The sequence below is a fragment of the Pinus tabuliformis genome, chromosome 2_1, assembly GCF_031772625.1.
Source record: "Pinus tabuliformis cultivar Carrire ecotype Pingquan chromosome 2_1, CPIR1, whole genome shotgun sequence".
Taxonomy (NCBI): Eukaryota; Viridiplantae; Streptophyta; class Pinopsida; order Pinales; family Pinaceae; genus Pinus; species Pinus tabuliformis.
Window position 1 is genome coordinate 821,315,904 of NC_142299.1, and position 25,165 is coordinate 821,341,068.

Below are 25,165 nucleotides of genomic sequence, written 5' to 3' on the forward strand. Positions count from 1 at the left end.
AATAAAACACAGATTTCGAGTCCATGTTGAATACTTGCGCCCGTGTACTCAACCTCTTGAACTTCTGAGCCACATATCTCCTCAAATCTGCAAACAAACTTGAGCCAAAAGAGAAGAAAGAATAATATATTCGATGCCAGACACACTCCACTGCCCAATCTTACTGCTCTAATACCATGTTGGAAATTGGTTGATAGATAGTGGTGCCTCAAGGCACTTCACTGGGTACAAGGAGGCTCTTTCAAATCTGCTAGAAAATTATACAAATTTGGAAATCATTCTTGGAGACAATGCCACCTATCCCGTGAAAGGAGTTGGGAATGTTACTCTTCAATTAAATCAAGGTAGCACCATTGATCTACAAGAAGTATTCTATGTACCCGATCTAAAGAAGAACCTGGTATCCATCTCGGCAATGGAGGACAAAGGATTCAAGGTGGCATCCATTGATGGAAAGGTACGTGTTTGGAAAAGAAATTTCAAAGAAGCATTTACTCTTGGATTTAGGGTCGATAGCCTATATCAAGTTGGAGGAAGTCCATTGGGAGCAATATCTTGCGACACGTACCTTCAATCCAAATTATGGCACCGTAGGTTTGCTCATCTACATTATAAGGATCTACCCAATGCAAGGAAGATGGTGACAAGTATGCCCGAACTTAAAGTAGAACATGAGGGTGTTTGTTAGGGATGTGCCGAAGGAAAACATACAAGGGAACCATTCCCCTCAAGTGATAGCAAGACTACCAACATTTTGCAATTGGTTCATTCTGATCTATTTGGTATGTTGCCCGTGACATCTTTGGGAGGATATTTATATTATGCTATCTTTGTGGATGAATTCTCTCGCAAAGCTTGAATTTATTTCTTGAAGAAGAAGGACGAAGTGTTCACATGGTTCTGCTCTTTCAAAGCCTTGGTTGAAAATCAAACAGGGAAGAAGATCAAAATATTGAGGACCGATAATGGAACTAAATATGAGTCAAATGAGTTCAATGACTATTGAAGAGAAGCTAGCATTAAGAGGGAGACTACTACCGCATATACTCCTAAGCAAAATGGTGTTGCTAAAAGAAAGAATCATTTCATTATAGAAGCCACCCGTGCCATGTTTCATGATCAAAGCCTTCCGAAGTTCCTATGGGCAAAAGTTGCCAACATTGTCGTGTATGTTCAAAATAGATGCCCTCATCGAGCATTGGACTCCAAAACTCTCGAAGAAGTTTTCAACAGTAAGAAACTTGATGTTTCTCACTTTAGAATTTTTGGTAGCCACATGTATTTTCATGTGCCGAAAAGAAAAGAGAAGCAAAATGGATGCATTTGGGAAGAAAGGAACATTTGTGGACTACAGTGAAACTTCTAAGGCATATAGAATCTATGTGCCTAGTCAAAGAGAAGTGGAAATAAGTCATGATATCACCTTTGATGAAGATGTTGCCCTTGGGAAGATTAGGAACCATCCTATTCCAAGGAAGGACAAAGAAGCAGATACAGGAAAACAAGGAAAACCGCAGGATGAGCCGTTGCCCAATGTTGAAGAACCGATGGATCCCATTGATCCACCTCCTCATGAGCCCTCCTCCTCAAAAAGGAGGCCCTCATGGCTCAAGGACACTCTCGAAGATGTCGAGAAACATATTGCACCAAGGGGGACATTTCGTGAAAGTAAGAAGCCAAATAGGTACCAAGGGTACTTAGCTGCCATGAGCACCATTGTTCAAACTGAGCCTTGCACATTCGAAGAAGTTTTGAAGCACCAAGTTTGGAAGTATGCTATGAACGAAGAGTATGAGTCGATTATGAAGAATGATGTCTGGGATGTTACCAAGGGTACTTAGCTACCATGAGCACCATTGTTCAAACTGATCCTTGCACATTCAAAGAAGTTGTGAAGCACCGAGTTTGGAAGGATGCTATGAACGAAGAGTATGAGTCGATTATGAAGAATGATGTCTGGGACGTGGTCCCTAGACCCAAGACAAATCTGTTGTCAGCTCGAAATGGCTCTACAAGATCAAGCATGGAGCTAATGGAAGTGCTAAAAAGTTCAAGGCCAGGTTTGTTGCTTGAGGCCTCTCTCAAAAGGAAGGTGTGGACTATGATGAGATATTTGCACCAGTTGCCCGATATACCACCATCCGTTCGATCATTGCCCTTGCTGCCTCTCAAGGATGGAATTTACATCAAATGGTTGTCAAGACCGCCTTATTGCATGGGTCACTTAAGGAGGAAGTCTATGTTGAACAACCTGAGGGGTTCGAAGTTCAAGACCAAAAGACACATGTATGCAGGTTGAAGAAAGCCCTCTATGGGTTGAAGCAAGCTCCTCGGGCTTGGTATTAGAGGATCGACAACTACCAGATGAATCTGGGATTTACAAGAAGTGAAGTTGATCTCAACCTTTACTTTAAGGTTGAAAATGATAGACCTCTCATCTTGGTACTTTATGTGGATGATCTCTTTCTAACAGGTGCAAACCCTCTCATTCATCAATGCAAAAGGGAGTTGGCTTCCAAATTCGAGATGAAGGACCTAGGATTGATGCACTACTTCCTAGGTTCGGAGGTCTGGCAAAAGCCAAGTGAGATTTTCCTTTCCCAAGGAGAATACGTTGTGAAGCTACTTGAAAGATTTGGAATGGTGGATTGTAAGTTCGTGACTACTCCGAAGGAGCTTAACTTCAAGAATTTATGCGAAAGTATTGTTAGGCCCAATTTGGGAAATCCTTCTAAGTATCATCAACTCATGGGAGCCCTAATGTTCTTGGTGAACTCCTGTCCGGACATATGCTTTGCAGTGACTACATTGAGTCAGTTTATGGTCGAGCCTCATCACATATATTGGATTGCTGCCAAGAATCTCTTGAGATGTCTCCGAGGCACAATCACCTATGGACTTAGATATATTGTCGGGAATTTGAGGCTCCATGGTTATTCTAATGCTTAATGGGTTGGCAATGTGGTGAAGACAAAGCCCAAACAACAGTGAGAAGAGCAATCACTAAGATCCGTTGGACAAGGGCTAGATTCAACGGCCTCCTCATCTTATTTCAAATCTAATGACAAGCTTAATGATAAGTCTGATTATCATGCATGGAAGATGTCTCTTGACTTGACTTTGGAAGAGCATGATGCTATGGACTATTGCAGGGAAAGATTGTTGAAACTCCTTCAAATGCATCGGTTGCTGCTAAGACAAAATACAAGAAAGTTGAAGTCAAAGCTAAGAAGATCATCAGGGATTCTATTCATAAGCATTTAGTTGCTTACATCTTCGATTTGGGCACATATAAGGAAATGTATGACAAGTTGGTTAGCATGTTCAAAGCTAGCAATGCAAACCAAGTTCTCTTCCTCAAAAACAAGTTGAAGGACATAAAGAAGGGAAGAGGAGAAGATATCCAATCCTACTTCATGAGGATCACCGAAATCAAAAATGATCTTCAATCAATTGGAGAAGTTATCGTTGATAGGGAGCTCACTCTCATTCCCTTAGAAGTCTCCCTCGTGAATGGGATATGTTCAACACTACTATCATCAACAATGACCGAATTCCAAGTTTTGATGAATTATTGACTAGATATACTCAAGAAGAAACAAGGATGATAGAGAGAGACATGCCTTCAAATAGGAATGATCCTACTACATTCTCCACTCATGCTAAAAAGAAGAACAATGCAGGTTCAAAGAAGCAATGTCAAGGAAGCTCGGGATTCAAAGATGGAAGAAAAGGTAGATGCTTCATTTTTAACAGGTTTGGCCACTATGCTAAGCAATGTCCTAACAAAAGAGATACACCTCGGGATGATGACAACAACAACCACAACAATTTCAGGGGCAACAACAATCAAAGGAATGGCATATTCAACAACAAAGGAAAAAGGAATGCTCCCGCTATTCAACAAGGAAATGGTCGACCTCCCAAAAGGCAAAGAAACTCCAGGTACGATGAATATAATGTTGTAGATAACAAGCAAAAAGAATTTTAACTTATATCTGCCCTCTCTACTGCCTCTCCTCCGGATACCTTGGGAAATTGGTTGATTGATAGTGGTGCCTCAAGGCACTTCACTGGGTACAAGGAGGCTCTTTCAAAACTGATAAAAAAGGATACAAATTTGGGAATCATTCTTGGAGACAATGCCACCTGTCCCGTGAAAGGAGTTGGGAATGTTATTCTTCAATAAAATCAAGGTAGCACCATTCATCTACAAGTACTCTATGTACCCGATCTAAAGAAAAACCTAGTATCCATCTCGGCAATGGAGGGCAAAGGATTCAAGGTGGCATTCGTTGATGAAAAGGTACGTGTTTGGAAAAGAAATTTCAAAGAAGCATTTACTCTTGGATTCAGGGTCAATAGCCTATATCAAGTTGGAGGAAGTCCACTGGGAGCAATGTCTTGCGACACATCTCATCAATCCGAATTATGGCACCGGAGGTTTGCTCATCTACATTATAAGGCTCTACCTGATGCAAGGAAGATGGTGACAGGTATGCCAGAATTTAAAGTAGAACAAGGTGGTGTTTGTCAAGGATGTGCCGAAGGAAAACATACAAGGGGACCATTCCCCTCATGTGATAGCAAGACTACCGACATTTTGCAATTGGTTCATTCTAATCTGTTTGGTATGTTGCTCGTGACATCTTTGGGAGGATATTTATATTATGCTATCTTTCTAGCTGACTTCTCTCGCAAAACTTGAATTTATTTCTTGAAGAAGGAGGACGAAGTGTTCACATGGTTCTGCTCTTTCAAAGCCTTAGTTGAAAATCAAACAGGGAAGAAGATCAAAATATTGAGGACCGATAATGGAACCGAATATGAATCAAATAAGTTCAATGACTATTGTAGAGAAGCTGGCATTAAGAGGGAGACTACTATTGCGTATACTCCTGAGCAAAATGGTGTTGCTGAAAGAAAGAATCGTTCCATTATAGAAGCCACCCGTGCCATGCTTTATGATTAAAGCCTTCCGAAGTTCCTATGGGCAGAAGTTGCCAACATTGTCGTGTATGTTCAAAATAGATGCCCTCATCAAGCATTGGACTCCAAAACTCCCGAAGAAGTTTTCACCGGTAAGAAACCTAATGTTTCTCACTTTAGAATTTTTGGTAGCCCCATGTATTTTCATGTGCCGAAAGAAAAGAGAAGCAAATTGGATGCATCTCAGAAGAAAGGAACATTTGTGGGCTACAGTGAAACTTCTAAGAATATAGAATCTATGTGCCTAGTCAAAGAGAAGTGGAAATGAGTCATGATATCACCTTCGATGAAGATGTTTCCCTTGGGAAGATTAGGAACGATCCTATTCCAAGGAAGGACAAAGAAGCAGATACAGGAAAACAAGGAGAACCGCAGGATGAGCCGATGCCCAATGTTGAAGAACCGATTGATCCCATTGATCCACCTCCTCATGAGCCCTCCTCCTCAAGAAGGAGGCCCTCATGGCTCAAGGACGCTCTCAAAGATGTCAAGAGACATATTGCACTAAGGGGGACATTTCATGAAAGTAAGAAGCCAAATAGGTACCAAGGGTATTTAGCTTCCATGAGCACCATTGTTCAAACTGAGCCTTGCACATTCGAAGAAGTTGTGAAGCACCAAGTTTGGAAGGATGCTATGAACAAAGAGTATGAGTTGATTATGAAGAATGATGTCTAGGACGTGGTCCCTAGACCCAAGGACAAATTCGTTAACACCTCAAAATGGCTCTACAAGATCAAGCATGGAGCTGATGGAAATACTGAAAAGTTCAAGGCCAGGTTTGTTGCTCGAGGCTTCTCTCAAAAGAAAGGTGTGGACTACGATGAGATATTTGCACCAATTGCCCGATATACCACCATTCGTTCGATCATTGCCCTTGCTGCCTCTCAAGGATGGAATTTACATCAAATGGATGTCAACACCGCCTTCTTGCATGGCTCACTTAAAGAGGAAGTCTGTGTTGAGCAACCCGAGGGGTTCGAAGTTCAAGACTGAAAGACGCTTGTATGCAGGTTGAAGAAAGCCCTCTATGGGTTGAAGCAAGCTCCCGAGCTTTGTATGAGAGGATTGACCATTCTCTGATGACACTGGGATTTACAAAAAGTGAAGTTGATCTGAACCTTTACTCTAAGGTTGAAAATGATAGACCTCTCATCCTGGTACTTTATGTGGACAATCTCTTTCTAACAGGTACAAACCCTCTCATTCATCAATGCAAGAGGGAGTTGGCTTCCGAATTCGAGATGGACCTAGGATTGATGCACTACTTCCTAGGTTTGGAGGTCTGGCAAAAGCCAGGTGAGATTTTTCTTTCCCAAGGAAAATACATTGTGAAGCTACTTGAAAGATTTGGAATGGTGGATTGTAAGTCCATGACTACTCCGATGGAGCTTAACTTCAAGAAGTTATGCAGAAGTGTTGTTGGGCCTGAATTGGGAAATCCTTCTAGTATCATCAACTCGTGGGGGCCCTGATGTTCTTAGTGAACTCCCGTTCGGACATATGCTTTGTAGTGAATACATTGAGTCATTTTATGGTCGAGCCTCATCAAATACATTGGATTGTTGCCAAGAATCTCTTGAGATATCTTCGGGGTACAATCACCTATGGACTGAGATATACTGTCAGGAATTTGAGGCTCCATTGTTATTCTGGTGTTGAATGGGCTGGCAATGTGGTGGATCGTAAGAGCACATCGGGATGTTGCTTCTCACTAGGTTTTGATTCGATATCCTGGATGAGCAAGAAGCAGAAATCGGTTGCTTTGAGCACCGCCGAGGCCGAATATATTACTGCTAGCATGGCCTCCTGTGAAGTTGTTTGATTGAGGAAGCTCTTTAGTGAGTTGTTTGGGCATGTGCTAGATACCACCATTATCTACTGCGACAACTAAAGTGGGATTTGTCTTTCTAAGAATCCTGTTTTTCATGACCGCTCCAAGCATATCGATATCAGGTACTACTTTATCCGGGATATGGTACAATGGGGAGCAATAAGGCTCCATCACATTGGAATTGATGATCAAGTCGCAGATATTCTTATGAAGCCCCTAGGGAAGGTCAAGTTCTTAATCTTTCGTGAACGACTTGGAGTCATGGAGAGACCCTCTTATGAGGGAACCGTTTGAGTTGGATATTGAGCTCTAGGAGCTCCGGTTGGCTTGGGGGTACTTCTTGGAGCTATGAGCAACCATAGGGTGAGTGGTTCACCTTCCCGTAGTGGTGTGTTGTGTACAGGGTGAGTGGTTCACCTTCCCCTGTGATACCCCATGATGGTTGAGATATGAGCAGGATGAGTGGTTCACCTTCTCCTGCCGATACATCCTATCCATGCAGTGCGGAACTCATGGGAAGTACCTCTCATCAGGTCAATGAGTAGGGAAATGAGGATAGGGAACATAGTACTATTAATGGACACATTGTGTACTATTGTACTCCCTATGCTAAGATTTTTGATATTGATCTGGGATCAATGGAGATTGACTTTGGGTCAATAGAGAGTGGTATGATACACTCTCGATCATTTCTTCTTCATTATTTTTTCTTGGTTCAGCAGAGAAGAGCAGAGTAGGGATGTCAGGGATGGTACAGATTGTCAGATGGTTTGGCAGGTGGATTTCTCCCTAGTTGAGAGGGAGTATTAAAATTGGCAACTAGGGCCAAACTCCAACTTGGACAGCTCATATGATGGAGATAATATTTTTATTGGATTCCTCTTTCCAAGAGGTGCAGGATTGATCTAAAGATAATCTCATTCTGAAAAGTAGAAATGGAATTATGAATTTATTTCTTCTATGGACAAATTGTCAAGGTCGGCTAGAAGTCTAATGTAGGCTCATGAAGCCCAACAGACGTGTCTCTTCATCCTCAACGTTGTGTATATATAGAGGAGTCATTTTCCTCATTTGGTCACTCATCACTCACACATCTTTCTCTCTCTTCATCTGATTGGGTCGTACAAATTTCAGGGCAGCCTGTTCCTCTCCACACGTGTGAAGGTTTGACTGGGTTTTCTGATTTCTGCGTTGACCAAGTTGCAGCCAGCGTTGACCAGGCAGTGTTTGACTTTGTTTGACTGTGTTTTTTGTGGGAATATCTCTGTTTGGGCAGGCCGCATATTTGGGCACAGAAACCAAGATTTTCTGGGCTGTTTGACCAGCGTTGATTGCAGCAAGTTTGACCGCAGAGTTGACTGTGCATTGACCAACTTTGACCGAGCATTTTTCAAACTGATTTGGACTGTCCCTGAAGGCCAAGTTGACTAGGTTTGACCGAGCTGATTTGGAAGAAGATTTCTGCTGGTTTGACCAGCGTTGACTTTCTAGTTAGGGCATCCTGTTGACCGCTGTTTGGCTGAACTGTTTTGACAGTGTTTGGGCAAGTGAATTTTGTATGATGTACTCTCTCTCTCTGTTGAACTTTTGAAGAATAATAAGAAGATTTGATCAAAGGATTTTCCCCACATTGGGGGTTTTTCCTTGGCATCTGCCAAATATTGTGTCCTCTTGTCTTGGCTTGTCTTCCGCTTATCATTTATGTCCTATCTGCATTTACTATCAATGTTAATGTGATTGCTAATCTGCAAATTGATATTGGGCTAATAAGAAAAATTGAAGTAAATTGCTCTTAAGCATAAGAACATACCATTGTTAACTAAAACTAACAAAAATCAACATGGTATCAAAGCTATGGTGAAGAAAAGAGCATTGAGACCACTCTTGAAGAGACCCCATCCTACATTTGAAGAAGATTGACCATCTACAATTGAGGCAGCCTTAGAGTCATTTCTATTCGCCTTAAAAGCCCTAATCTGAGTTACAAGAAGACCTAAAAGGAGTACGAAAGAATCTCAGATCCGAGTCCATTTGTTATATAAAAGAGATACTAATTATGTGATCAAGCCTGTAAAAGATGTCCAGACATCCTTCAAGAAGAGCAGGGTTTTTTCTATACTTGAAAAGGCCGAAAATCTCAGAGGCTGTTTGAGGGCCAAGAATCCTCAAAAATTATGATAGAAGGCCAAAGTATCTCAGATGCTTGCTAACAATCCTGAAAAAAGGAATGGGCTAAGGAAGGACTAATGCCAGCAACCTCAAAACGAAGATGCTTGTCAAGGTATGGCTCACTAAAATCTTTAAGTAAAAGAGTTTACCTTCATATTGATCATGAATAAATTTCACATTATCTATGAAGTCCTCCAAAAGAAAGAAGCAAGAACATCCATTGCATCAAGACCATGAAAATGATGACCATATTGATCTTAAGAATCAAGGTTCTTGAATAGTCAAGTCACCTTCCAGATTGTAGGCCGAACTTCTTTGGGTAACATGTAATCTGCTCAGACTGAAATAAGGGGAGACCACCGAACTGAGGGAGCAAGTTTTGTTATATGCAAGAAAGTCTGATCTTGGAAAGATGTTTGATCCATGATTCACTGAAATTTTGTGCCTGAAAGGGTCTCCATGTAAAGCATATTTAAGAACTAAGTTGGAAGGATGATGCCTCCTAGAACTCTTTATGAGGTAAATATTATCTCTATAATTTTTGTTTAAAGCATCCTAGATCTAAATGATCTCTTGTTATCATGATGAAGTCCTAGTTTAAGTCAAGTATGTATACCATCATGTGAGGATGACCTGTATAATAGAGAGATGACCAGGATGGGCTAAGCATGCCTTGCATAAAAATGTGGAGTAATAGCCGCACCTCATATCGAAATTGAATTGTCAATCAAAGCAAAATAAGTCCAGTACTGAGTTGTACTTCTACCTGATATCTAATACATTGTGCCAAATTTGCTTGCTATTGTTTGGAGTATTTGATCTCTCTTTATCATAAAAGGAGCATGAAATCATCAGTTGAGCTGGCATAAAATCTACTATTGAAAGGCACTAAAGCAGATTAGGAAGAAGGATCCATACTTTTGTTTGGCCATATCACAATTAAACCTCTGTGCGAACTTTTGAAGAAATCACCTGTTGCAATGATCGAAGTAAGGAATCAAGATGGTAAATCTCTGTGCGAACTTTTGAAGAAATCATCTGTTGCAATGATTGAAGGAATCAAGATGGTATCATCTTGTAATTTTAAAGAGATCTAGAAAGACATGCGAACATACCACCCTTTTGTGCTTCTAATATTTGTATGAAAGGCATTGCACAGTGATGAATTAGTCTTTTCAGACCTCAAAAAGATCAGGAAAGTCAATGCTTAAGAGGTATGTATCATTGATCCCTATATTCTTTTGGAACTCTGTCCGTGAAGACCAAGTATAGGTTTATAGAAAAGCTTGGAATGATTGAGTTCAATATATTTTTGAAAATTGAAATGGGACCATAAGGTTTTCTTAAAGAAACCTTTGAAGGGTTCTGGTATGAGGAAGTCATTAAATGAATGGTCTTCACGGAAATGTTGTGACATGAATCTTAAACAAGTTAGTCAGTCATGGGACTATGAGGAATCCTTAAGGACAACTGTAAGTACTAAAGGTGTCCCTTCACTTTACAGAATAATCTTTGATATTGCTGATGTGTGGCATAAATTATGACAAGGAGAAAAGACATTGGCTCACAGCAATATAGTCTCATATGAAAATATTAAAGTGTGATGATGTTGTTCAAAAGCTAGATGTAACTCTGCATTGTAGAAATTCCATGAACTTCTGCAACTGCTTAATGAACAATTCTGAAAACTAGTTTCTATTCACAAGACACATAATTTCTTTACTAATTTGCAGCGAAATAGAACAGAAATCAATCACGGTCACACATTAGCAAAACACAAAATTTTTTTAGGGAACCCAACTGGGGAAAAACCTCTGCTTGATGGAGAATTTTATTTATAGAAAAACTGAGCAATGGATCTTTTATAAAACAATTGTTTCAATCCGAAAACACAATTTTCTTCCTTGCTTGTTCTAAGCTTGAAACCCTTGCAAGAACGTTGATCTTTGTTGCCCTCTGTCCTTGCCTTTCCTCTGCTCCAAATTCCTTGCACAAACCCAAGAAAGAAGCCCCTATTTCCTCATGCATGAGCTTCTCCTATTTCTTAGGAATTAGCCCCTAAATTCTAGCGCATTCACAAGGAAAATTCTCCTTCTATCAATTTGCACAAGCCTCTCCTTGGCTCTTTTTATCTCTCACAAGCTCCACACAGAAACTCATGCTCAAGAATAATGATATAATGAGTGCCTTCGTCCTCCTTATAAGCAAATAGAATGGCTAAATCTGGCAAGCTCTATTTCTTAAAAGTCAAACTGGTGATTGAGTTGTTAACTGAGTTGAAGTGGCTTATGCAACTCGTCCTAAGTCTCGATCTAAGAATTAGAGACTTGTCACTCGTTCTTTTCCTAAAATTAACTCACACTAGAAGACAATAACTAAGCCTCACACTCTAGCATATCAGTTGAACTGCTTCATGTTGACAAATCCATTAGGGCAGCATTAGGACAATTTATTCTTGATTTCTCTTACTTGACATTTACCTGTGATATTATATGTTTCTTTTGTTGATTATGTTATTGTTCTTTATCATCAAATAAATGCCAAAAAAATGAAGATCATACAATAAACACCTGATGTAGGCACTCAGCTATGGCAAAACCCCTCTCTAGGGGAAAACCCAGAAATTCTTCTTCTCTTCTTTAGAATCAAATCAAATGAGATAACCTTGACATTTAGACCAAGACAGTGACCTCCTCCAATCCACCAAGTCAGCCCTTCAAGAAGATTAGTCAAACTCTTGCCAAATTCATCATAAGTCAACCCAAGTAGGCTCTTTAAGAGCAGCCAACAACAATCTTTGTCCCCTGCTGCAACTCTATTCCTTTGATCCTGCAATCTTCCTTAATCATCTTCACAAGTGTGGCAAAGTAACAGAAAAATTCAGCTTAGATAAACGTCCTTCCTTTTGATGGTCTTGTCCCCCTTTTCTTTGCCTTCAAACCTTCCTCTTTCTCCTCTTTTCGCACTTCAAATTTCAGATATATATGATAGATGGATGGATCTCTCAATAGCTCAATTGTATGGCTGTATATAGTCTTCTTCCTAGATGGTCAAATCCCTTCATGAGGCCGATTTGATGGTTGCTTAAGGCCGACTTGGTGGAGGTGGTATAAATGACACTTATGACTTAATTACAATTTTCTTTCTTGACATACAAAGCCCAAGAAGGGTCTAATACATAATGACAAAGACTAGGACTCATGACATAAACCCTAGAGAACTCATTCGGTGCTTTTGACCTAGAAATAAAATAAATGAAGCATGAAACCCATGCTTATAAAAATTTTCTTTTACAATATTTTTTCTTTCTTTTGACAAATACATTATATCATGACTCGAGTACAATTATGAAGACTGATACTAGTTACATTTCTCAACACTCCCTCTTAACTAGGGAGGTATTCATCATTGTTCAACCGGTACAAGGTCGACCTCAATTTGAAATGTTACAAGAAGAATACAACAACATACGCAATGCTTGTGATACCCTCGTTGCCAAGGTATCCTCCCAACAGGGACTAAGGTGTCTTCTAAGCATTTGCCACTATAGGTACCATCAGGCTACAACCCTAGTATCCATCCAACAGGATACCATCTAAGCCTCCATGCCTTGACACCAACCCTTACAGGGATCCAGGTATCATCACTAAACCGGAACTCTAACCAATACCCTCCCTCTGGGATGCAGACATCAACTGAGATCTCAATACTAACCAGGCCACGATGTCCTCCCCAATACCATCACACAAGCAGTTTTACGATACTTCATCTCTCCCTCTCAACCAAATCAAGGACACTTATTAATACACCAACTTTTCTAGGAGAGATCAACACATCCACTAATCTGAGCATGCCCCTAAAACTAACTTCTTGTGGGGAGAAGATTTCATCAACACATCAACTACCTATTCATCTATTGGCACATACTGTAGCTTCACGACCCCAATCATTATTCAACCTCCCAATGTATATGATCTTGTATGACAACATAATCTTTGGGGTCTTTCAACTATTCTAATACTGCTTAGGTCATCACGATATCCAAACACTTTTTGACGGAAGATTCCTTCTTCAATTTCGCCAGCAGCACCAAGCTCAACCTCAACACTTTTCAAAACATCCAATTCTTGTTCACAACTTCATCAATCACAACTTTATTAATCACGAACACAACTCACGAATAACCATTTGTAGTGCTTCAGCGTTTCTCCGACCTTCATTCTTTCTTCATAGTCTTCATTATAGTTGTCACAACATGTCCTCCCTCTGAACTAGGGATATTTACACCTTCTTTATCAAAGCTTCTTCTTACTAGGAGACAAATTCATAAACCTCAGCGACACAGGTTGTTTCTTTCGTATCGTCATATCATCGGAGAACTTCAATCTTTTCAGAACATCTTTCCTTCTATCCTCACTTCGCAACAAGGTCATCTGCAATGTATACTTCAATGTTACCAAGACTCTTACAGCTTCCTCTGTCATGCTCAACATCATCATCAAGTATGAGGTAGGTAAGCATCTTCAACATCTTGAAGACTATGTACCTGCACATCTTCAACAACAAGTTCAACCAAGCATAAATATAGAGCATGCAGTCAACTTTATCAATATAGGGTTAGCATGTTGATATAATGGGAGCATAATAAATCAGGCAATCAATAAGGGTTAGACTTTCACAACAAACTATTTTAGAGTTTTGTCACAAACCCTAGATTCCTCAAAACTAAATTTGATCATAGCGAAAAGATTTTACAACTAGGGTTTCATTATCATGCCCTATAACCTCATATTAATCTCTACTAGGGTTTTTGTCGTAAACCCTAGATACAAACATTAAAACTTCAATGTTAGATATTCAACAATGTTGACCAAGCTAGGCTTTCAATCAACCAAAAAATACATGCAACTAGGGTTTCATTCCTAGGATATTTCATTAACTATTACAAGGGTTTTGTCATAAACCCTAAAAATCTAGGGTTTCATCATATATCCTAGATATTAATAACAAACCCTAAAAGACTGGAGTTTTATCATAACATTATCAAAACCCTAAGCACCAAGAGATTAGGATTTCATCATGAGATCTAAACTTTATCAACAAACCCTACGAAGACCAAGGTTTCATCAATAACATCAACATACCCTGAGCATCATAAGGCTAGGGTTTTACAATGAACCCTAAAGGTTAGGGTTTTACCAAAGTAAACAAATGAGAGTATGACAAGGATTGATTTAATCTAAAGATTAATCACACTAATAAATAAGAATTTTTATGATTCAAAATCCTAGACAAGAGAGAGTTAGTAATATGGGGCAAATTTCAAAAATGATCGTACCTTTTAATGAAGAAGACCTACTACAAATCTTGTACTTTATACATACCTTGAGTTGTTTCTTTTACAAACCTTGTAGGGTTTCCTCAATGGAGGGCTCCCTTTGAATCATGACAGTAACTTCATGGTCCATTTCCATATGAGCCACCTTTTATTAGAGTATCCAAGGATCCAACTCGATTTACCAAGTCATTATTCTTAATATATACCCGCAATATTTTATTGACAAGCAAAACCAAAATATACAAGAACAATAGCGTGATGATTTTCTAGGGTTTCTACTACCTTTTAGAGAATGAATTCCTAGGGATTTGAGTTACAAAATCTAGACATCATTCAATTTCATTTTTGCCAAGGATTGCCATATATCCTGGACTACTTACAAACCCTAGACATGATGGGATAGGGTTTCTTAGAGGGAACAAACAAATGATGTTTTCATATGTATTATCAAGAATTTACAATCCCTAGATATTAACATTATTCATCACAATGAAAACTTGTAAACCCTAGAAGCAATTAAACTCTTAAAAATATTTCAAATGAACATGCTCAACGTACCTTTGTCTTTTATACTTGAAAGATTGATATTCCATTGAGCTTGTTGCCTTTTTCTAGCAAACTGAAGACAAATTGTTAGATAACTAAAACATAAAGAGTGAAAATTTCTGAATCTAACACATCAGAAACCCCTACTACATTTTTTGGTTTACTATCTCCTACTTGTTCTTTGCATTAACAAGTTATTTAAATGCATAAATATCGAAGTAAATATAAATGCAACCTTCACAAATATACAAATCAACAACTAAAATAAACTGAGACAACACAAGGGACACCGTTATTTTGGACAATCGTCCCCGGAAAAACCCAATGCGAGAAAATTGGTGCAGCATATAGAGGGTTTTATTATTAAACAGATTTTGAATACAACTAGGGTACTAGAAATGGCTCACCCTTCAAAGAATATCCTTGGCAGCAATACCTCTATCCAGAGACAGATATTCCAGTTGATCAACAACTGAATGAACAATCCCACAGTGACTCTGGTTGTTCCTTGTGCTGGATAGCGAAAGCTGCTCCACGCACTCCTCTGGAACTGCGTCACCCCCTTCGGAACTGCGTCACCCTCTCTGGCTCTGCATTAGCCAATAAGCTCTCAGTTTGTCCCACTGAATCACCTCAACACAACCTCTGAAGCTCATTGTGTCCTCTACATCAGCCTCTACGGCCTCTGCATCAGCGTCTTTGGCCCTCTGCGTCCTCTGCGCTAGCCTCCTTAGCCTCTGCGTCAACCCTTGATGTCTCTGCGTCAGCCCTACTAGGCTCTGTGTTGCCTCTTCCGGCACTCTACTACCTCTCTGATATGTATCCTTCAGCCTTGGATTGAAATCCCTTGCTAAACTGCCCCTCGCTGCAACTGATCACTCACTTGATTTCCTCAGCAAACCCTACCCCAAAAAATTGAATTCTTGATCTCTCTTGGTGTATCTCCAACTGACCCTCAAGCCTCCTCTTATCCTTTTCATGTTGACGATTCAACGACCGAGATTAAGTCCCTAATCAACGACTAAGATTAGATCTGGCTTGATCCTCACTATTTAGAACTTTCTCACCCATATTATATTAATACACATTAATATTTTAATTTTCCTAAGTTTAGAATTAGGAACCCATTAAAAATATTAATTAATTTAATATCTCTTCATCCGGGTGGAATTTCTCCAAACGATTTATGGGTCTTGGAGATCTCATGTGCCTTAGCCTCTCCACCAATTTTCATGGCTGGAGCACATCCGATGCTACCAAAAATCAACAAAGAGTAATATTAATACTTACCAAAGTTATATGAGGACTTCAAGGTGGTCTCAAAATGCTAGGTGCTTTTTCTTTATTCAATAGGGCTAGACACCTTGATCTTTTTCATGGTTCCACAATTTGCAAGACTTCAGAAGAGTGAAAACAGGCTTATTGTGATCCTTCCAAGTTGGTTTTTATGTCATTTGAAGTTCAGATCTTATACATACATACATACATACATACATATATATATATATATATATATATATATACTCATCCTTTTTCCATAGGAGTCTCAACTTCTTTAATTTTGAGATGATTGTGGCTCTGTAACAGTCCTATAAATGCCTTTGAATAGTTTAGTCTTGTTTCTTCTCTTTGCAACCTTCAAGGACTACCTTTAGTCCTCAATTATATGACTCGGTCACCTTAATCCTGTGTTAACTTTAGATGCACAGAACTTCGAATTTTTGAAACTTTTTTAGACTTTGGAATTATGTACAAAGGTTCGATATTTTTCACAAGGAACTCGGTTTGGTCTAGGCTTGTAGCCTAACTTTCGGTCCTTAAAAATGCTACTTGGCTTCTTTCAACTATTATAATTTTAAGTTCTGGTTTATGGCCCTAATTACCCAGGTTTGCGGCCTAATTAAGTTCAGAAATGAGACATGTTAATTCGTTCCTCCTAGGTAGCTCGGTCTTGAAGACTAGACATGAGACTCTTGTTTTGCAACCATCAATGATCTTCTAGCTGCCTTTAACCTTGACCTTAGCTCTGTTAACATGTTGAAAAATCCATTAGGGCAGCATTAGGACAATTTATTCTTGATTTCTGTTAGTTGACACTACCTGTGATATCATATTTTTCTTTTGTTCATTAAGTTATTGTTCTTTATCATCAAATAAATGCCAAAAACATGAAGATCATACAATGAACACCAAATGTAGGCACTCAGCTAGGGCAAAACCCCTCTCTAGGGGAAAACCCATAAATTCTTCTTCTCTTCTTTAGAATCAAATCAAATAAGACAATCTTGACCTTTAGACCAAAACAGTGACCTCCTCCAATCCACCAAGTCAACCCTTCAAGAAGATTTGTCAAACTCTTGCCAAATTCATCATAAGTCAACCCAAGTCACCTCTTTAAGACCAATCAACAAGAATCTTCGGCCCCTGCTACAACTTTATTCCTTCGATCCTGCAATCTTCCTTAATCATCTTCAAACGCGTGGCAAAGTAACAGAAAATTTCAGCTTAGATAAATGTCCTTCCTTTTGATGGTCTTGTCCCCCTTTTCTTTGCCTTCAAAGCTTCCTCTTTCTCCTCTTTTCGCACTTCAAATTTCAAGTATATATGATAGATGGATGGATCTCTCAATAGTTCGAATGTATGGCTATATATAGTCTTTGTTGAAATATGATGACTAAAAGAAGTTTTCAACAATCCCAACCCGGTTTTAATTTCACCTTATCACTCCCATTCAGTTAAATGCCCTTTCCCATAAACATATAGAATTCTGGAAATTAAATTTTCAAATTAAAACACATGGGACTGTCAACACATGTTGAAAATAAATATGAACATCACCAAACCAGCGACACACATAAAAATACATATAGATTTTTGGTCAACTTAGACCTAGGCAAAACCCCTTCAATCTTCTCTGAGGAAAACCTGTTAGAGAACTCTTCATATTTATTTATCTTTCAAGTTCAGGAAAAGTACATTTGCAGACAAAACAAAACAGCAAAATACAACTTATCTCTTCAGCGCAAAACTCCTTGAAAATCGTGCCCACTTTGCCTTAATTTATGTGCCCATTTGAAGCTGAAAATATTTACTATACGGATACGACTGTACGAACTCTACGGATTTTTTTCAAAAAAAATCAAAATTCCTCTTGAACGATGTGCAGCCTTTAGCATTCAATGTTGTTCGTACTGTACCTTCTGTTGTCTTCTAAATCTTGATTTCCATGCCTAGCTTTGCCCAGAAATCACTCCTTCAGCTTGCTGCAACAAATTTCTCCTTCAGAACTTTTCTCCAACTCTCAGCCTCCTTTCTCCAATCTGCTCATGAAGAATGAATGTAGTCTCTCTTTTCTTCTCCCCCTTTTGTTCCCTAAATGACTTTTGGGCAACCCTAAGATCTAATGGTTCAGATTCATTTAGATCAAGGGATGAGAATAAATGTGCACTTAATTCTCACTATCTATTTTTTAACTCACCCATTAAATAAAGTACCCACATTGTACTTTATGTCGAAAGTCACTTTTCACTTTATAATTTAACATTGACTTTACCACTTATAAAGTCACTTTCACTTTATAGTCACACTTAGGAAAAGAATTATTTTGGACACTTTTCCCTAGGTAGAGACTAATCCATGGGAAACCACTTGTCCAAGGTACATTAAAAATCAACACTCCCTCTTACCGAGGAAAGTGTTTCTCACCACACCCATTTTGTCCCTGAAATGGACATGCTTGCCTCATGGCAAGGACTTCGTGAGAACATCGGCCACTTGCTCATCTATTGATACATACTCCAGCTTCACTGCCCCCTTCTGAACATAGTCCCTGATGAAATGATATCTGATGTCAATGTGTTTTGACCTGTCATGAAACTCTGGATTCTCCATGAGTTTAATGCAACTCTGATTATCGCAGTGAATAATCGTCGGTCTCAACTCTTGATCAAATAGGCCATACAACAATTTGCGAAGCCAAATGGCCTCACAACTAGCCTGCCTCTCCTCCTGCCACACCTCAAGCCCCAAAAAGTAATGTATCAACCCAATGACCTTCATCTCGAACTCCATAGCAAGATCCTCCTTGCAACCACTAATCAAACTCTTTGCCCCAATAATGAACAAGTCATCAACATACAACACAAAAATGAGCGGATCATCCCCTACAACAATGTAGTATATGTTCGGATCTGCATCGCTCTTCGTGAAACCCATTTGCTGCAAGTAAGTATCAATCCTCGAATACTAAGCTCTCGGAGCTTGCTTCAGTTCGTAGAGTGCTCGCCTCAACCAGCATCCATGGGTCTCCCACCCAAGTACCTCGAAGCCCTGTGGCTGCTCGACATACGCCTCCTCGTCTATAACTCCGCTCAAAAATGTGGTCTTCACATCCATCTGTGGTTCTACCAACCCATTTCTGAATAGAAATAACAAACCGGATAGAAGTGTATCGAGCTACAGGAGCGAAGGTCTCATCATAGTCAACTCCCTCTATCTGTGAGAACCCTCTAGCCACAAACCTCGCATTGAACTTCTCAATGCTGCCATCCGCAACATGCTTGATCTTGTAGAGCCACCTGGAAGTCACAACTGACTTGCCCTCAGGCCTAGGTACCACTTCCCAGACATTGTTCTTAATGATAGAGGCATACTCCTCCACCCTAGCCTCTCTCCATACCTCTTGGCTGACAAACTCCTCATAGCTAGTAGGCTCAGAGTCAACAATGTTGGTAACCTTGACTACATAACTGCAAAACCGCTCAGGTGGCACACTCTCCCTGTTCACCCTCCTCGGAGGACCAACGGACTCTGCTTCCTTTAAGGTGTCTTGAAGCCATTTGGGCCTCCTCTTCCCTGAAGAAGCTTCCCCATAGGGAACCTCATCTTATGCCCCCCAGTCTGGTGAACCTGAAGGTCTGCCAACTGACCCTGGTGTGCTTGTACCAGCAACTATCCTCGAAGAACCTGTACTGGCACCTGCGCCTATGTCAATTGAAGTGCCATGTGAACTTTGTACCAGTGGACTCCCTAAAGAAGTGCTCAGTGAACTCACCACTGGTGCCCCAGATGTCACTAACATTGAAGTACCGCCTATACCAGTCGATCCAGAACCTTGAGGTCCTACTCCCTGTACCTGACCTCCCTGCTGAGGAGAAGTCTATAACTCTCTCTCATCATACTCCCGTGATCTCCGATAAGCCCTCTCCTCCTCAAACTTCACATCCCTCCTAATCACCACTCTCCGTTTAGAAGGAATGAAGATCTGATAGGCCTTCGAAGTCTCGTTGTAACCCATAAAGATACCCTTCTCTGCCATGGGTTCCAGCTTCGTCCTCTGGTCCTTGGGGATATAAGAATATGTGAGACATCGAAAGATACGAAGATGTCCCACATGAGGCTTCTCTCTAGTAAAATCCTCCTCCGGAGTCATATTCCCCAATACTCTATGAGGACTCCTGTTCTAAAGATAAACAACAGTATTGCAAGCCTCAACCCACAAAAACAAAGGCAATCCCTGATCATGAATCAAGGCGAAGTTCTTGGCACGATTCCTGTCAAGTATGGATAAGATTCTGGCCTTCCAGACTGCGATGTTTGACGCTCTGTCCAGTCTACCCTGGTCTCTTACTCTGTGTAGTGCCATGATGCTCCTCTACTTCCCTCTTGGAAGTTCTCTGTTTGACTCCTCTGAGTCTCTACTTCCCATGTGGAAGTTCTCTTTTGGACTCCCTTTCAGTCCTGATTTCGCTCCTGGAAATCCTTCTGTTGTTGTCGAGATGCCCCCTACTCTGATCGTCTTGTGCAACCGCACCACTGATTCGGATTCCTCGGCCAGAAACCCTTGGTAGCAACTCTTTTGGCCTTGCTCTCTCAGGTATTGTTCTGACTACAGTACCTCACCAGCTCCACTCTGCAATATTCCTGCAGCCTTCTAAACCCCAGCAACCTGAAGGTGAGAGCTCCTAGGCTCTATGCAATCCCGGCACCAGCAACCCACCCTCCTTAGCCAACTGCGTTAGCCTTCCCAACTACTACGTGGCTCTGCGTGAGGCTCCCTTTGCCTCCTTAGCTTCTGCACTGACTCTTCTCGGCTCACCCTTCCCTTGTTGCTGCTCTACTAGAAACAGCTTCTGTCACCTCAGGACAGTTGTTTTCTACTACCATTGCTCTGCTCGGCTGATGTCTTTAATCCTCCTATGATCTACAATCATGCTCTGATACCATGTTGAAGTTTCTAAGTCTACTTAGTTAGAAACCCTCCATGCACTTTATCTTATTTATTCCTACCTACTTCTTGTTTTACTTAACAAGTTATTTACAATGTAAATACTAAAAATAAACACTAATGCATGCTCAACATATGACAGACCAGCAATTAAAGGAAATAGAAACAATCACACCATATGACACCATTATTTTCGGACTAATGTCCCCAGAAAAACCCAATGTGGGAAAATCGGTGCAGCTATCTGAGGGTTTTCTTATTAAGCAATATCAGAGTACAATCTGGGTGCCAAAACTGGCCTACCCAACAGAGAATTTCCTTGGCAGTAATACCTCTCAATTTCTGACAAATCTCCTGGCTAAAACCCCAGATAATCCTTTCGGCAGCTACTCAGCACCAATCTACCCCAGAAACCCCAACGTCAACCTCCCTCTAGACTAGTCAGCCCCTCTCTGCCTCACGCTGGCCTTGCGTCACCCCGGATGGGTCTGCATCAGCCCTGGGAGGCCCTGCGTCAACCCTCTAGCCCTCTACGTCAGTAACGCTGGCCTCTCTGAGGCTCTGCACAGCTCCCGACTGCCTCTGTGTGGCCCTGCGTGAGCCCTGGCTAGCTTTGCGTCACTCTCCTTAGCTATTGCGCTGCTCTCCCAGCACTATCTTTGCCTCTCTGTCTCTCTGTACTCAAATGCCCCTCAGCTACATCTCCCAATCACTAATTCTATCTCTCTTAGCAAACCCCGCTCTAGAGAATAGAATGATTGATCACTCTGGTGTATTCTCCAAGTGACCCTCAAGCCTCTTCTTATACATTTCCTATTGACATATCAATAGCCAAGATTAAGTCCCTAATCAACGGCTAAGATTAGATCTAGCTTGATCCATGTCTTTTGGACCATTCTAACACAATTTCATATTAATACACATTAATATTTTATTTTCCCTAAGTTTAGATTTAGGGACTCTATTAAAAATATTAATTATTTTAATATCTCCTAAACTGTTTAGAATCTGCCCAAACCCTTTCTGGGTATTGGAGATCTCATGTGCCCCAACCTCTCCACCAAATTTCGTCGCTAGAGCACATCCGATGCTACCCCAAATCAACACATCAATACCTGCCCTCCTGAGAAAGTGACGTCAAACCCCTTCTCCTCCATAGCAGACACTAAAATCAAGTTCTTCTTCATCCCAGGAACATACAAAACATCCATGACCTTCAAAGGTGGCAAATACTCCCTCTCAAAGGTCACAGTCCCCACACCAACAGCTCTCATAGTGTAGTCATCTCCCAGTACAATCTCAATATCAACTGCTCTCTCTGCAAGCTCTGAAAAAAAACTCTCGTGCACCTATCATATGGTGGGAAGCCCCGCTGCCTATGTACCACACATCGGATGATGTACTCCTACTAGATGTAGAAGTAAAAAATGCAAAGTCATGGTCAAACTGTGAAGCAAACTACTCCACCTCAGCTGAAGCTGCAGTACCCTTCTTCCCCTTACTCTTCCTCTCAGGACATGTAGCAACATAGTGTCCCATCTTCTGACATGCCCAACATTTGACTTTGGACATATCCTATCTTTATTCTTCTTCTTCTCCTTTCCCTTAACCCTATCTGATGAGGCCCCTTTCTTGGCCTTCCCTTTGTTCTTCCCCCTTGTTGTGAAGGCTACATCCTCCTCATCTACTATCTTCACCCCACCACTGCCAGTGTTCCGTATCTCATGCTGCACACAATCATCCCAAAATTTGTTCCAATTGGGAAGATTCTCCCTAGAGGTAACAGCATCTCCAAAGACCTCCCAAGACATAGGAAGTCCCACTACAGCTATCTTGACTAACTCTGTAGGTGCAACTGTCTCACCAATAGCAGTCAAATCATCACATACCCGTTTGACCCTGCCAAGAAAATGAACTACACTTTTAGCGTTTGTCATCCTAATGTTCTTCAATTGTTCTTTGAGTACCATCTTCCTGCTCTCATTGGTACTCTGATAGAGAGTGGTTAGAGTTGTCCACATCTGATATGCATATGTGTTTCCTCTCACCTGAGGAACCACATGATCCTTCAGACTGTCCATCAAAATCCTTTTTGCCTTTGCATTATTTTTTGTGAATTCAGCAAGTTCATCTGCAGCAGTAGGAGGTACAACCACTTGCCGCACTATGTCCCAAACTGTTGCCTCCTCAAACACTATCTGAATTTTGTCCTTCCAAATGGCATAGTTGGATATCCCATCCAGTCTGTCATCTATCCTTAAGAACATTGCCATGACCGCTGTCCAAAATTTACAAAACCAAAAAAAAAATGGAGAAATGAACTTTCCAACACACCTTCTTGTTTCAAAAGTTCAGAGTGTGTGAAATTTCACCTTGCTGTCCCAAAATATCTATTTGTTGTCCAAACTGAGTTTGTTGTCCAAAAATTCATTTTGTTGTCCAAACCACTATTTGTTGTACCAAACTACTATCTGTTGTTCAAACTGCAATTTTTAGCCTGTAGCTCTGATACCATGTTGAAATTTGATGACTAAAAAAAGTTTCCAACAATCTCAACCCGGTTTTAATTTCACCTTATCACTCCCATTCAGTTAAATGCCATTTCCCGTAAACATACATTCAACATATAGAATTCTGGAAATTAAATTTTCAGATTAAAACACATGGGACTATCAACACATGCTGAAAATAAATATGAACATAACCAAACCAGCAACACACATAAATTTTTGGTCAACTTAGACCCAGGCAAAACTCCTTTAATCTTCTCCAGGGAAAATCTGTTAGAGAGCTCTTCAAATTTATTTATCTTTCAAGTTCGGGAAAAATACATTTGCAAACAAAACAAAACAGCAAAGTACAACTTCTCTCTTCAACCCAAAACTCCTTGAAAATTATGCCCACTTTGCCTCGATTTTCGTGCCACTTGAAGCTGAAAATATGTATTGTACAGATTCGACTATACAAACTATCCCATACAGACTATATGGATTTCCATACCACTGTACAGACTATATGGATTTTTTTCATATTAAATATATATATATATATATATATTCAAAACTTGTCTCGAGCGACGTGCATCTCACAGCATTCAATGTTGTTCGTACTGTACCTTATGTTGTCTTCTAAACCTTGATTTCCATGCCCAGCTTTGCCCATAAATCACTCCTTTAGCTTTTTGCAACAAATTTCTCCAACTCTCAACCTCCAATATGCTCATGAAGAATGAAGTCTCTCTTTTCTTTTCCCCCTTTTGTTTCCCTAAATGACTTTTGGGCAACCCTACGATCTAATGGCTCAAAGTCATTTAGATCAAGGGATGAGAATAAATGTGCATTTAATTCTCACTTTATGTTTTTTAACTCACCCATTAAATAAAGTACCCACATTGTACTTTATGTCTAAAGTCACTTTTCACTTTATAATTTAACATTGACTTTACCACTTATAGAGTCACTTTCACTTTATAAGGTCACACTTAGGAAAAGAATTATTTTGGACACTTTTCCCTAGGTAGAGACTAACCCATGGGAAACCACTTGTCCAAGGTACGTTAAAAATCAAGCCTTCTTCCTAGATGGTCGAATCCCTTCATGAGGCCGATTTGATGGTTGCTTGAGGCCGACTTGGTGGAGGAGGTATAAATGACACTTTTGACTTAATTACAATTTTCTTTCTTGACATACAAAGCCCTAGAAGGGTCTAATACATAATGACAAAGACTAGGACTCATGACATAAACCCTAGAGCACTCAATGGGTGATTTTGACCTAGAAATAAAATAAATGAAACATGAAACCCATGCTTATAAAAAATTTCTTTTACAATATTTTTTCTTTCTTTTGACAAATACATTATATCATATTATCATGACTCGAGTACACTTATGAAGACCAATACAAGTTACATTTCTCAAAACTTCATAACTCGCCTTGATTTTTAGGGACTCGCCCTAACTTTTAGGAAACTCGAGCATGCTAAAGCAGAACTTGTTGAGGTCTCTTTGACTAAGGCACAAGTCAAAGGAACCCTTTCTCACTACCCATTTCAACTTGCATTA

At 40.2% G+C, this 25,165-nt stretch overlaps 1 protein-coding gene across 5 annotated transcripts in view; it reads right to left on the reverse strand.

The window, feature by feature from the left end:
• Positions 1-25,165, reverse strand: part of LOC149203172 (uncharacterized) — a 276,002-nt gene that overhangs the window by 240,910 nt on the left and 9,927 nt on the right. For 3 of the 5 annotated variants that reach the window (XM_089403354.1, XM_089403351.1, XM_089403350.1), the window contains exon 4: positions 9,911-9,964. The exons of 1 other annotated variant lie outside the window; for it this stretch is intronic. In XM_089403354.1, coding sequence (XP_089259480.1) covers positions 9,911-9,964 — 54 coding nt within the window. Of the gene's footprint in view, positions 1-9,910; positions 9,965-14,888; positions 14,950-25,165 lie in introns of all 5 variants that reach the window. One more of the 5 variants, XM_089403353.1, reaches the window with a different exon arrangement.